Here is a 16,696-nt window from a genome sequence, read left to right on the forward strand (position 1 = left end):
ACAGATCTTCTATAAAATAACAAAAAAAAAAAAGATAAAAGCAAAACCTTCACAATAAAAGTGCAATAATTAAACAAAAAAAGAAAAATTCCCCAAAAATATAAAAATTCCTTTAAATCCTTAAAAAGAAAAAACAAAAGAAAAAATATAAAGTTTTAATTAATTAAAAAAATCTCTTAACTAATGACAATCGTGTTAAAAATAACATAAATTGTAAGATAACAAACAAACAAAACACTAACGAAATAATAAAAAAAACAAAAATCAAAACTTCCAACCAAAAAAAAAAAAAAAAATAAATAAAAATACAGTGAACAAAAAAAATCTCACGCCTTAAAAAAAATTAAAATAAAATTACAAAAAAAAAGCAGAAGCAGTAAAAAACAGCACAATCATTGAAATAAGTAAAAGACACAAAAGAAACTGCTGGGCTGTGGAAGCAAAAATAAGTTGGCAATTGTTGTTTAGAGCAGTTGTGCTTATTGTGACTGCTGCTGCTTCTGCTGTTGAGTAGTTGTTACTTTTTCAAAGTTAGAGCAACAGAATCCTTCAAAACGGCGACCATAACGAACTCCGCCTTAGCAATGAGCCAACTGGGCACAGTGTATGCCACCAAACGGAGGCGACGTAATGGCAAAAGGTAAGTTTTTATTTTTCATTCTTCTCTGCGAAATGATCAAAGAATATGGTTGATGAAAATATATGAATGAATTTTAAATGTGGGCGCTTAGCTAAAGAGGTTTAAAGAAGGAAATTTCAATATTTTTTCCATCCTCAAACGAAAAGGGCTCAGTGGCTCAGCTAAATATTTTAAAACAAAAACGTCTGTCCGTCCACCATTCAAAAATGAGTAAACAAAGGGGCCTAGAATGCTGGATTTTGATAAAAATATTTTCCAATATATTGTTCTAGCAGTTATGTTGGTAAAATTAACTGATAAAAAATGTTTGAATTAGACAAAATAATTTGAACCGGTAAGAAGTTTTTAATCAAAAATACAGAAATCTGATCAAAAATCAGATAGTCCACAGATTGGTTAATATATTAATCAATGGAGCAATTAAAAAACCAATCAATTGACTAGACAATAGACTTGTCAATAGATTAGTCAATAGTCCGGTCAATAGTCTAGTCAAGAGACAAGTCAGTAGAAATGTCAATAGAATAGACACTAGACTACTCCGTAGACTACTCAATAGACTAGTCACTAGAATAGTCAATATACTAGTCTATAGCCTAGGCAATAGTCTAGTCCATAGACAGACAGTTGACTAGTCAATAGACTAGTAAAAAGACTGGCCAGCATACTAGTTAATAGACAAGTCAGTAGACTAGTCAACATAGTAGTCGGTAGAATAGTCAATTGATTAGTCAATAGACTAGTCAACATAGTAGTCGGTAGAATAGTCAATAGACTAGGCAATTGATTAGTCAATACACTAGCCTTTATGCTAGTCAATAATATAGTCAATATACTAGTTAGTAGACTAGCTAGTATACTAGTCAATAGACAAGTCAGTAGACCTGTCAATAGACAAGTAAATAGACTAGTCAGTACATTTGTCATTGGAGTAGTCAATAGTGTTGTCAATGGACTAGTATATTGGTAACTAGACTAGAGAGTAGACTAGTCTATAGACTAGACAGTCGACTAGTCAATAGACTGGTAAAAAGACTGGCCAGTATACTAGTCAGTTGAATGCTCAATAGACTACACAGTAGACTAGTTGGTAAACTAGTCAATCGATAAGTCAGTAAACTAGTCGATAGAATAGTCAAAAGTCTAGCCCATAGACTAGTCAATAGACTAGTCAGTAGGCAAGTCAATAGAATAGTCAATAGACTAGTCTGTAGGCTAGCCAATACACTACTCAATAGACTAGTTAGTAGACAAGTCAATAGACTAATCAATAGAATAGTCAATAGACTAGTCTGTAGACTAAGCATTACACTAGGCAATAGACCAGAATGTAGTCGATTAGACAATAGATTAGTCAGTAGACTAGTCAATAGATTAGTCAAAAGACTCGTCAATGTACTAGTCAGCAGACTAGTCAGAAGACTAGCCAAGATTAGACAATAGATTAGTCAGTAGACTAGTCGATAGATTAGTCAATAGACCAGTCAATATACTAGTTAATAGGTCTGTTGACTAGTCCATAGACTGGTCAATAGATTAATCAATGGACTAGTCCCAAGACTAGTCACTTTTAGCTTTTGTTCCTTTGTTCAAAACCCTTGACTTTTTAACCATTTGATTTCCATTTGATTAATAGCTGATTCTGTTCTTTAAACCCCCTTTGGGAACATAATCCATTCAACACCTTTTCTTTTCATTATTAGATTACTTACACCGTAGTTATCTAATAACTGTCAAAATAATATTTTCCACATCATTAGTCAAAGAACAGAGAAAAGATTGCTTACAACATCATCATATTACAAGTGGTTATAAGGCACAATAAAATTATAAGATTCCTTTCTGGGTTATAAATGATTAACAATTACACTAAACATTAAACAATTACCAAACAAAACCACTGGAAATGAAACAATCTAAGCCCCCGGGGAGCTTTGTAATGCCAACAACAACAAATTTAAGCCACAAATAAGGATCATTTGTTGTTAGATAAATGTTAAACATCCTGTAAAGAAATATATTTCTCTAAATTTTTTTAATAAAGTAATCTTAATCTTTCAATAACTAAAAAGAATAAAATTTTCTACTAACAGCAGGTGGTGGCAAACGCCTGCTTGCACAAAATTTTCTAACAAATTTGAAAATTAGTTTGGTGTTTTTCTCCGAAAGAAACGGAAGTTAGAAAATAAAAATATTCCGATTTAATTAAATCCCACGCACTGGTTTATTTTGCCTTTAAATTCAATTGGATAAATGAATGCATTAGTTTTGACTTGAATTTCAAAACTGTATTTAGTAAAAGTATAAAAAAATGATAGATAAAATTAAGTTTTTTATTATTTGCAATGAATTTTAATTAAAAACTAAACAAATCATGCAATTAATTGAAAATTTATGAAAGATTAAGGCAGATTGGGAAGGTAAAGTAAATAATTATAGAATTACAAAATAGTTTCAGGACAATTTTCATATATTGGGTGTATACTTAAAAATGCGGGATTTATAAATGATAGAATAGACTATAGACTAGACTAGACTATAGATAGAATATAGACTAGACTATAGACTAGACTATAGACTAGACTATGAGACTAGCTTAGATTAGACTATAGCCTTTAGACTATAGACTAGACTTAGACTAGATATAGACTAGACCTATAGCACTAGATATAGAACTAGACTATAGATAGACTATAGACTAGACTCTAGACTAGACTATAGAATAGACTATAGCTTAGACTATAGACTAGACTATAGAATAGATATAACTGACTATAGCCTAGACTATAGACTAGACTAGAGACTAGATATAGACTAGACTATAGACTAGACTATAGACTAGGACTATAGACTAGACTATAGACTAGACTATAGACTAGGACTCTAGACTAGACTAGACTAGACTATAGACTAGACTATAGACTAGACTATAGACTAGACTATAGACTAGACTATAGACTAGACTATAGACTAGACTATAGACTAGACTATAGGCTAGACTATAGACTAGATATACTAGACTATAGACTAGACTATAGACTAGACTATAGACTAGCCTATAGACTAGACTATAGACTAGACTATAGACTAGACTATAGACTAGACTATAGACTAGACTATAGACTAGACTATAGACTAGACTATAGACTAGACTATAGACTAGATTATAGACTAGACTATAGACTAGACTATAGACTAGACTATAGACTAGACTATAGACTAGACTATAGACAGACTATAGACTAGACTATAGACTAGACTATAGACTAGACTATAGACTAGACTATAGACTAGACTATAGACTAGACTATAGACTAGACTATAGACTAGACTATAGACTAGACTATAGACTAGACTATAGACTAGACTATAGACTAGACTATAGACTAGACTATAGACTAGACTATAGACTAGACTATAGACTAGACTATAGACTAGACTATAGACTAGACTATAGACTAGACTATAGACTAGACTATAGACTAGACTATAGACTAGACTATAGACTAGACTATAGACTAGACTATAGACTAGACTATAGACTAGACTATAGACTAGACTATAGACTAGAGATAGATAGACTATAGACTAGACTATAGACTAGACTATAGACTAGACTATAGACTAGACTATAGACTAGACTATAGACTAGACTATAGACTAGACTATAGACTAGACTATAGACTAGACTATAGACTAGACTATAGACTAGACTATAGACTAGACTATAGACTAGACTATAGACTAGACTATAGACTAGACTATAGACTAGACTATAGACTAGACTATAGACTAGACTATAGACTAGACTATAGACTAGACTATAAACTAGACTTAGACTAGACTATAGACTAGACTATAGACTAGACTATAGACTAGACTATAGACTAGACTCGACTATAGACTAGACTATAGACTAGACTATAGGACTAGACTATAGATAGACTATAGACTAGACTATAGACTAAGACTATAGACTAGCTATAGACTAGACTATAGGACTTAGACTATAGGACTAGACTCTAGACTAGGACTATAGAACTAGAATATAGAACTAGACTATAGACTAGGACTATAGGACTAGGACTATAGACTAGGACTATAGACTAGACGTATAGACTAGACTAATAGACTAGACTAATTAGACTAGACTATAGGACTAGACTTATGACTAGACTATAGACTAGACTATAGACTAGACTATAGACTAGACTATCGACTAGGACTATAGACTAGACATAGACTAGACTCAGAGGACTTATAGACTAGACTATAGACTAGACTCTAGACTAGGACTAAGGACTAGACTATAGACTAGACTATAGACTAGGACTATAGACTAGACTATTAGACTAGACTATAGACTAGACTATAGACTAGGACTCTAGACTAGACTATAGACTAGACTATAACTAGACTATAGACTAGACTATCGACTAGACTATAGACTAGACTAGACTAGACTATAGAATAGACTATAACCTAGACTATAGCCTAAGACTAGACTAAGACTAGACTATAGACTAGACTCTAGACTAGACTATAGACTAAGACTATAGACTAGATATAGCTAGCAATAGACTATAGACTAGACTATAGACTAGACTATAGACTAGACTATAGACTAGACTATAGACTAGACTATAGACTAGACTATAGACTAGACTATAGACTAGACTATAGACTAGACTATAGACTAGACTATAGACTATGACTATAGACTAGACTATAGACTAGACTATAGACTAGACTATAGACTAGACTATAGACTAGACTATAGACTAGACTATAGACTAGACTATAGACTAGACTATAGACTAGACTATAGACTAGACTATAGACTAGACTATAGACTAGACTATAGACTAGACTATAGACTAGACTATAGACTAGACTATGACTAGACTATAGACTAGACTATAGACTAGACTATAGACTAGACTATAGACTAGACTATAGACTAGACTATAGACTAGACTATAGACTAGACTTATAGACTAGACTATAGACTAGACTATAGACTAGACTAATAGACTAGACTAACTAGACTAGACTATAGACTAGACTATAGACTAGACTATAGACTAGACTATAGACTAGACTATAGACTAGACTATAGACTAGACTATAGACTAGACTATAGACTAGACTATAGACTAGACTATAGACTAGACTATAGACTAGACTATAGACTAGACTATAGACTAGACTATAGACTAGTCTATAGTCTAGTCTATAGTCTAGTCTATAGACTAGACTATATGTCCCTTAGATTCTATACTTTACACTATAATTTACATTATGTAAAATGGCAAACATTTAGAAATATCCTTATTTAAAGGTTAAAAATTTTAAAAATTCAATTATTTCTTTTAAATAATTTTTATAATTTTAATAAAATTTTTTTATTAAATTTATTATGTTCATAAAAATTAAAATGAAAATTGCTTTTATATAAAGCACGTTATAAATATATAAAAAAACACACTTAATTTTTTAAAATATAAAAACTGTAATAAATAATTTTATTAATTATAATCTTTATTATTTAAAAGTGAAAAATAAAACATGATGAGAAAAAAACTTTTATTTAGAAAAAAAAAGACAGGGAAAAAATAATACAGAAGTTTTATATAAAGCTCACTGAGCCGGGTTAAAGTTGTTATTTTTTTGCATAAAAACAAAACCATTATTAAAAAAAACACAACACTTTAAAATTATAATTTTATATTGAAATCCTCGTCATCAACATAATATACTACAGCACAGAGAATGGATATGTAATGACCATATTGTTGTTGTTGTTAGTGGTGTAAACTATTAAAAAATTTCAACAAAAAAAAAAGAACAACCAACGAAGCTTATCACTCAACAATGATCTTGGCCAAACATACACAGAGACAGACGGACAGACAAGCAAAAGGTGATCTTTAATATAATTTGTTGCAATTTTCTTTCAAAACAAAAAAAGAGGGGGGATTATAAACAAAATTTTTAATAATTATAAAAAAAAAACTTTTCAGAGTTTTTCACTCTCTTTCATTGACAGGAGAGTGTGTGGAATTGAAAAAAATGCAACAATAAAAACATAAAATTTAAAACTGCAACAACAACACAATTTTACAACACCTTTTGTAAATGAAAGCTGGAAAAAAGGGTAAATTTATTTATACAGCAAAAAAACCAACAAATGGAGACCAAAATAAAGCCTCTCCAGGCTAATTGCATTGTAAGGAAAATGACAGCAAAACCATAAAAACAAAAGCAACATTATATTACACTTTTATATTACGCCAAAGTTGCAAACTTTAAATTTGTTTTTTTTTGATAAAATAAAGTACGAAAAAATTGCAGCATTTACCCTTCCTTTTTGGTCAAGTGTAATTAATTCAATAAAAAACAATAATTGATGAATAGTATTTGACAGGCAGTAAAGTAAAAGAAAGCAGTCCATTTAGAAAAAAATCTTAAAACATTAAAAAAATCATTATATACTATAATTTTACTTATTTTACATAGTTTACATAGTGTAAACTAAGTAAAAAAAATTCTGCCAAAATTTATTTATTGTTTGCTATGAACAAATCTTAAAATTAATTGGATTTGGTAGAGTTACTTAATTGTTTACATAATGTCAACAATGTAAACAATTGCTAAAACTTTAATTTTTCCACAAATTTTTAATAAATATCAATAAGTCTCTTCTTCGAAATGATTTTACATTATTTACACTATGTAAAGAATGTAAACAATTCGAAAAATTAAGAAAATCCCGTAATGTTTCATAGATTTTGTATAACTTTACTTATAAAACGTTATTGTACATTGTTTACATAAGGTAAAATATGTAAAAAATATAAAAATTAAATACATTTAAGAATATCAATAAAAAATTCTGAAAATTATTAAAACTTAGACGATTTACACAATTGTTTACATAATGTCAACAATGTAAACAATTACTAAAACTTAAATTTTTGCAAAAATTTTAATAAAAATCATAAAATCTTTTATAAAATACTATTTTACATTGTTTACACTATGTCCACAATGTAAAAAATAGAAAATTTAATTGAATTTTAAAATTTATCACAAATTGTTTGTAATTTTACTTATAAAACGTTATTTTACATTGTTTACATAGGGTAAAATATGTAAAAATTTTTCCAATAAAATTAATTTATTGATTTCTACTAAAACTTCTAGAAATTTATAGTAATCAACAGATTTTTACTATTCTTTACATAATGTCAACAATGTAAACAATTGCAAAAACTTAATTTTTTGCCAAAATGTGTAATGATATTTATAAATTCTTCACTTAAAACTTATTTAACATTGTTTACACTGTGTCAACAATGTAAAAATTTTGAAAAATGAATAAAATCCTGAAAATTTTAATTATTTTTTAAAATTTTACTTCTAAAATGTTATTTTACATTGTTTACATAAGGTAAACTATGTAAAAAAATTTCAGCTAAATTAAACTTATTTGTATCCATCAAAAAATCTTTAAATTGGTAATATTTAGCTAAGTTACACAATTGTTTACATTATGTCACCAATGTAAACAATTAGAAAAATGTACAAAATAATAAATTTTTTAATAAAATTTATACTGGAACTTGTTAATTTACTTTATTTGCTATAAATTTTTTTACATTGTTTACACTATGTCAAATAAACAATTGGAAAAAATAACAAAATATAAAATTTTTTAATAAAATTTATACTGGAACTTGTTAATTTACTTTAAAGCTATTATTTTACATTGTTTACACCATGTCAACAATGTAAACAATTAGAAAAATTAACAAAATATAAAATTTTTTAATAAAATTTATACTGCAACTTGTTTATTTACTTCATAAAAATTATTTTACATTGTTTACACCATGTCAACAATGTAAATAATCATAAAAATGTTTACAAATCTGTAAAATTGTATAAATTTTGGTATAGTTTGTTTATTTACCAAAAGAAAATATATTTTACCTTGTTTACCTCAAGTAAAATATGTGTAAACTTGGTAACTTGTTTCATTTTCTCTAATTTTTATTTTCTAATGATTTCATTACTTTAAATTTCTCTGGCAACCGCTGCACTTTTCTGTTAAATAGCTCATGTACATCATAGATGTAAATTGCACAATAAAATACGACACATAATGACAAGCGTGGCTTAATTACTCGTATTTGCAAAAAAAAACAAAAAACAACAAAAATATTTATGATGATGTTTTGTTGTGGTATGTGCACTTCATTCCACACTTTTTGCATTCTATTCTAAAACAATTCTCTCTTATCTTCTTTAATGTTTAAGCTTTTAACAAAAAATGAAACACATTGTGCTTTAAACATTTTCATTATTTTTCTACAACAACAAAAAAATATATAAAAAAAATGAAAATTATATAAACAGGAGCCATCTAGTGTTTTATGTTTCTCTATGGTCGAGTGACACTTTAAATTAAACCCTCCCGTCCTGTATCATTAAAAACGCTTTCAATTGTCCGCATTGCGTTTTTGTGAAAAAAGCCGCTTTTAGTTCTTTTTTTTTTGGTGTAATGAACACCTGTAATTAAATGTGCTGTCTATTTATAAAATTTAAGGGTTTTTTCTTTTATTTTACAGAAAAGTGTCAATATATTAGACTAGAGGCTAAGTTAGAGAGAGGGAATTATTGTTATAAATATAAACTAAATGAAGCTTTTAATAAAAATAGCAAATGTGTTTAATAATATGTCAAGAAAAAGCAGCTGTCTTGGCTCGACTACGTAAATTTATAATCTAAATTTAAAATTAGAATTAAACGGGAAACTAGAAAAAGAGTAAGAAATATGTAAAGGAGTCAAAGAAATGCTTTAATATTCTGTTAATAAATCATAGATTAAAGTATTTAACTATTTATTACATTTTGCTATAAAAACCTTAAAATTGGTAAAAATATTTTATATTTCCTTATTTACACAATTGTTTACCTTATGTCAACAATGTGAATAATTGTTTAAATGCATTAAAAATGTTATTTTAAATAAATTTTATAATAAAAATATAAATCTAATACTTTTAAGCTAAATTTTACATTGTTTACACTATGTCAAATATGTAAAAAAATAAAAATTTATTAAATCTTGCTATAAAAACCTTAAAATTGCTAAAAATGTTTTATAATTCCTTATTTACACAATTGTTTACATTATGTCAACAATGTAAATGATTGTGTAATTGTTTTAAAATTCATATTTTACATGAATTTTAAAATGAGTCAAAGAAATGCTTTAATATTCTGTTAATATACATTATTTACGTCATAGTTTACATGGTGTCAACAATGCACAACAACAATGCACAACATTCTCCATTTCTTATAACTTTTAGTTTAAAACTGTTTATTTTTTACCATAAAATACAAATTTTAGATTGTTTACATGGTGTCAAGTATGTAAAATTTCAATAATTTTTATTAATTGTTAAGGAAAACTTAAAAATTTTCATATTAATATATATATTGTTATTTACACAATTGTTAACATTATGTCAAAAATGGTAATAATGCTACATATTTCGTTATTTACACAATTGTTTACATTATGTCAACAATGTAAAGAATTGTATAAATCCGTTAAAAATGTTATTTTACAGAAATTTTATAATAAATATTAAAATTTTACAAATTTAAGGAAAATTTGACATTGTTTACACGATGTCAAATATGTAAAAAATTACAAATCTATTATATTTTACTATAAGATCTTAAAAATGGTAATAAAGCTACATATTTCGTTATTTACACAAATGTTTACATTATGTAAAGAATTGTAAAAATGCGTTTAAAAAGTCATTTCAGAGAAATTTTAAAATAAAAACAAAATTTAACAAATTTAGGGAAAATTTTACATTGTTTACATGATGTCAAATATGTAAAAAATTACAAATTTATTACATTTTACTATAAGACATTAAAAATGATAATAATTATACATAATTCCTTATTTAAACAATTGTTTACACTATGTCAACAATGTAAAAAACTGTATTATGGAAAATTTTACATTGTTTACACGGTGTCAAATATGTAAAAAATTACAAATTTATTACATTTTACTATAAGATCTTAAAAATGGTAATAATGATACATATTTCCTTATTTACACAATTGTTTACATTATGTCAACAATGTAAAGAATTGTATAAATCCGTTAAAAATGTTATTTTACATAAATTTTATAATAAATATTAAAATTTTATAAATTTAAAGAAAATTTTACATTGTTTACATCATGTCAAAAATTACAAATTTATTAAATTTTACTATAAGATCTTAAAAATGGTAATAATGCTACATATTTCGTTATTTACACAATTGTTTTCATTACTTTTATTCAAAAAATTTAAATTTCACAAAAAGTACAAATTTTACATTATTTACTCGATGTCAAATATGTAAAAAATTAAAAATTTATTACATATTGTTATAAGACCTTAAAATTGTATTTTACTTGAATATTATAATAAAAATTTAAATTTGACCAATTTAAAACAAATTTTACATTGTTTACATGGTGTCAAATATGTAAAAAATTACAAATTTCTTACATCTTGCTATAAAAACCTTAAAATTTCTAAAAATGTTTTATATTTCCTAATTTACGCAACAGTTTACATTATGTCAACAATGTAAACTATTAAAAAATTATAAAAAAATCAGTAATTTGTGATAAAATTTATATGGAAAGTTTAAAATTGTCAAAATGTCAATAATGTAAAATATTACAAATTTAAGAAATTCTCTTAAAACATGTAATCATTTTAAAATTAATGTTACATTTCCATTTTTTCATTTCTTAAAAAAATCAATTTTTAAACTTTACCCATTTACCTTAAGTTAATAATTAACCTGTTTCTACACCCTTTTCTGTCCTCAGCTGTATTTAAACATTTCCTTTTTAAGCTTATATTCTTCCACTTCTTTTTCTTCTCTTTCCAACTTAATCTTCTTTTAGTTTTAACAAATCTGTTACTAATTCTAATTTCTTACCATCTAAATTTGAACTAAAATGATTTGTTAGATTAGATTTTTAATGCTCTACTAAGCTCTGTCAACAAAATGGTTTTAAATGTTCGTCTAACATACTTTTGCTGCAAAACATTTTTACTCATATCTAACTAGAGTTTTACTCTTGACTGAGGGGGGTTGGCGCTCTGAACAATTATACATTTTTCTATTGTTTGAAACCATTTTTACAAACAATTTTTTTCTAAGCAAATCCCCTACAACAACAACAATAAGGAAAATTATCAAGTAACAGTACTGTCTACATTGCTGGAATTGTTGTAATAGTAATAACAATGGCATTTTTGTTGTTACTATTACTGTTATTTTCTTTTCTTAGTGTTTTGCTTTTCCTTTAGTTGTTGTTGATTTTTTTTGCAGTCCTACCGATTAGTTTGTTCAAAAGGTGTGGGTGGGTGTGTCTAATAACTCAGTGTTTGCTGTAATAAGTCGTCACTCTGTATGTTTTCAAGAGACTGTCAGTGTTTTAGTTTTAACACTGTTAAAAAACCAACAACAAAATCGACTTTTACTTTAAATGCACTTTTGGATTATTTTACATATAATCACATATGTATACACACACACCTCTATCTGCATAAACCCATGCCTGGTCTTTAGTAAATCCCTCTTATATACATATGTATGTAAGTAAGTAACTCTGTGTATTTTGTTTTGTTTAGAAAAAAAAAGGAAAATGACAAGTGTCAGTTGGTAAACAAAAATGCTATAAATGATGCCACTTGGTTAGGATTTTTAGCGGGAAATTTGTTAAAATTTTCTTTTAGGTCAACACAATCCAGTTTATAATTAACCACAATACATTGTTTACATTTACAAATTTAAGCCAAATTTAGCATTGTTTACCCAGTGTCAAATAGGTAAAAAATTAAAAATTTATTACATCTTGCTATAAAAACTTTAAAATTGTTAATAATTTAACATAATTCGTTAATTACATGATTGTTTACCTTAGGTCAATAATGTAAAAAACTGTAAAATTGCTTTAAAGTTCTAATTTTACATAAGATTTATAATAAAACTATAAATTTTACCAATTTAAATTGAATTTGACATTGTTTACATGATGTCAAATATGTAAAAAATTAAAAATTTATTACATCTTGCTATAAAAACCTTAAAATTGCTCAAAATTTTTAATAATTCCTTCTTTACACAATTGTTTACCTTATGTCAACAAAGTAAAATATTGTAAAATTGCTTTACTTTTTTACATTTTATAATAAAAATGTAATTTTATCAATTTAAGGTGAATTTGACATTTTTTACCTTATGTCAACAATGTGAAATATTGTACATTTTATAATAAAAAAATACAAATTTTATCTATATAAGGCAAATTTGGCATTGTTTACCCAGTGTCAAAAATGTAAAAAATTAAAAATTTATTACATTTTGCTATAAAAACCTTAAAATTGGTAAAAATGTTTTATATTTATATTATATATGTTTTATTTACACAATTGTTTACATTATGTCAACAATGTAAATAATTGTTTAATTTCATTAATAATGCAATTTTACAAAAGTTTTACAATAAAAATATAAATTTTACACTTTTAAGCTAAATTTTACATTATTTACACGGTATCAAATATGTAAAAATTACAAATTTATTACAACTTACTATAAAAACCATAAAATTGCTAAAAAAATTTTATACATATTTCCTTATTTAGACAGTTGTTTACCTTATGTCAACAATGTAAAAAATTGTCTAATTGCTTTAAAAATTATATTTTACATAAATTTTATAATAAAATTATAAATTTTACAAATTTTTGCTAAATTTTACATTGTTTACATGGTGTCAAATATGTAAAAAAATATAAATTTGTTACATCTTGCTATAAAAACCTTAAAATTGGTAAAAATGTTTTAATTTTCCTTATTTATCCAATTGTTTACATTATGTCAACAATGTAAACAATTGTATAATTGCTTTAAAATTCACATTTTACATAAATTTTATAATAAAAATATAAATTTTACACTTTCACGCTAAATTTTACATTGTTTACACGATGTCAAATATATAAAAAATTACAACTTTATTACATCTTTCTATACACATTTATTTACATTGTGTCAACAACACAATTATTTACATTGTGTCAATAATGTAAACAATTGTATAATTGCTTTAAAATTCACATTTTACATACATTTTATAATAGAAATATAAATTTTACATTTTTGAGCTTAATTTTACATTGTTTACACAGTGTCAAATATGTAAAAAATTACAAATTTATTACATTTTGCTATAGAAACCTCAAAATTGCAACTATGTAAAAAATTAAAAATTTACATCTTGCTATAAAAACCTTAAAATTGGTAAAAATATTTTATATTCCCTTATTTACACAATTGTTTACATTATGTCAACAATGTAAACAATTGTCTAATTGTTTTAAAATTCATATTTTACATACATTTTATAATACAAATGTAAATTTTACATTTTTGAGCTTAATTTTACATTGTTTACACAGTGTCAAATATGTAAAAAATTACAAATTTATTACATTTTGCTATAGAAACCTCAAAATTGCTAAAAATGTTTTATATTTCCTTATTTACACAATTGTTTACATTATGTCAACAATGTAAACAATTGTCTAATTGTTTTAAAATTCACATTTTACATACATTTTATAATACTAATGTAAATTTTACATTTTTAAGCATAATTTTACATTGTTTACACGGTGTCAAATATGTAAAAAATAACAAATTTATTACATCTTGCCATAAAAACCTTAAAATTCGCAAAATTTTACATATTTCCTTATTCACACAATTGTTTAAATTATGTCAACAATGTAAATAATTGTCTAATTGTTTTTAAAATCATATTTTACATAAATTTTATAGTGAAAACATAAATTTAAGAAGAAATTTTACATTGTTTACACGGTTTCAAATGTGTAAAATGAAATTAAACATCAAATTGACAACACTGTTATCGAATAGGGTTTAACTTTTCAAATGCCTTTATGAGTTGTATGGTATGTACGTTTGTGTGTAGGTGTGTAATCGTTGTAATAACAATAGTTGTTCTCTTTTTTTTTTTTAACATATTGAACATGATGGCTAGTGTTGTTGTTATATTATTATAACGGTGCTTATCTAAATCTGTCGCATTTTGCTATGAACTTCTGCAGTTTTCTTTTATTTTGTTGCTGTTGTAATTGCCGAGTGTTTGTTTACATTTTTTTTAGCAGTAGAGAGTAAACAACAACAAAAATGTAATAGAAAATAGCGTTGTGTAGGCTGGTTGTTGTTTATTAGAGAGTACTATAAGTAATGGAAGGAAAACAACAGCAACAACAACAAAAAATAGTTGGTATTTGTGTTAGTAATTAACACCATTGCGTAATGCAGCATATCGAAGCCAGTGTAATGCTTAATTTTTTATGATTGAGGTTTTTTTTTCTTTCTTTTTCTAAAAGAGTTTAGTTAGTTAAATGGTGTAAAGTAAATATTAGAATTTTTTATTGGGATTTATCAAATGAATAGAAAATTGGTTTAAGTTGGTTAAATCTGTTTTGGAAAAGGTATTTGAAAAGGAAGCTTTTTAGTGTTGTAAAAGGATTAGCTATTGAATGACCTTAGTATTGCATTCTTGATTTAAAATTTTTCTTTTTTACTACTTTTAACATAAAATCTATTTTAATGTTTTTTAAAGCAGTATAAGAAGTAGAGTTCATAACCTCTAGGGTATATTAACGAACATATGCCATTTCACCATACATACCTCCTCCCTATGTTAAGGCTATAAAATATTTAAAACCCTAAAAAAAACTAACCCACAACAACAGCAGTTGGAATAACTGCTATAGATTCGTATAAAAAATACAATAAATTTTCATTAAAACCAAAAATAAAAATAGAATTTTAGTAGCAAAGGAAAAAAAGGACTAAGCAGTTTAAAACCATTAACAAACTGACCGAATAACAGACAGACAGACAGGCAGACCACTGACCAAAGAAAATTTGTTAAAACAACACACACACCAAAACATACAATTTATAAAGAGAGTTTTGGGAACAAATTTAAAGAAATTTTCTATGGTGGTTAACTAACTTTTTCGCTCTCTTCATACAGCACGAGTTAAATGTAGAGTTTGTTTTGTTTAGGAAAATGATCCTTAATAGTTGTTGCTGTAATGCAAATGGGGTTAAAATTGTTTTCTTTCTAGACTACAATTTCTAAGGTTAATTAAACAAATTTTCGAGTTAAAAGTAGATACAGTTAATTAAAAAAAATTAAAATATTATTGTAGTGGAGTTTAAAACGTCAGCTGGGCTTAAAAATGAACTATTTTAGTAAAACTAAGAATAATATGTTAAAGGATATAAAGTTGGAAAATAGCAGCAGCTGTTAGAAACCGGGTAATATAGAGAGTAGAAAAGGAAATGTTGTGGTTTAATTAAATAAACAAAGAGAGCATAACGGTAAATGTTGTTTTAAACCAAATTTAGAATAAATTAGTGTTTTAAAAGAATTGCCAAAAAAAAATGCAATTTTAAAAAAATTTTAAGCTAAAAGTTTTAAACTTTTGTAACCAAGTTTTTAAAAATTCTTAAAAATTTAACTTCTCATGTACTAATCCTGCAAAAATGTGTGCAACTGGGTTAGCTGAGTTCCAAACTTCTAGAATTATTTTGTTATTATATTAAAAATCAAAAATGTCTACTTTGGCAAATAACCTCGGAGCACCACCTACACGAGGAAACGAAGGTCCTCCCAGTAAAGGAACACAATGTCATGCTGACTAAACAGTTCCTCCTGAGATGTCACCGGAGAAGTCATTCCAACTTTAACATCACACAGTTGGATGCTCCCAAGAGGCATGTCAGGAAGGACCTTCGTGTATACGAGGAGAGCATACAAAGATATGTGCAGGATCCCATGGATCGGAGTTCGTATACAGCAGCTTTGAACGACAATCATAGAGACGCTATCAATACTGC

The 16,696-nt window shown here is 26.3% G+C and overlaps 1 protein-coding gene across 3 annotated transcripts in view; it reads left to right on the forward strand.

Moving 5' to 3' along the window:
• The first annotated feature begins 268 nt into the window (after positions 1–268).
• The window catches only part of LOC119600822, a 93,243-nt gene continuing 76,815 nt past the window's right edge, over positions 269–16,696 (forward strand). For all 3 annotated transcript variants that reach the window (XM_037951385.1, XM_037951386.1, XM_037951387.1), the window contains exon 1: positions 269–640. In XM_037951385.1, the coding sequence (XP_037807313.1) occupies positions 585–640 (56 nt within the window). In that variant the 5' untranslated portion in view covers positions 269–584. The remainder of the gene's footprint in view (positions 641–16,696) is intronic.

This window comes from Lucilia sericata, unplaced genomic scaffold (genome assembly GCF_015586225.1).
Source record: "Lucilia sericata isolate MDLA Ls3-8-SP2 unplaced genomic scaffold, ASM1558622v1 Contig000123F_arrow, whole genome shotgun sequence".
NCBI classification, from domain to species: Eukaryota; Metazoa; Arthropoda; class Insecta; order Diptera; family Calliphoridae; genus Lucilia; species Lucilia sericata.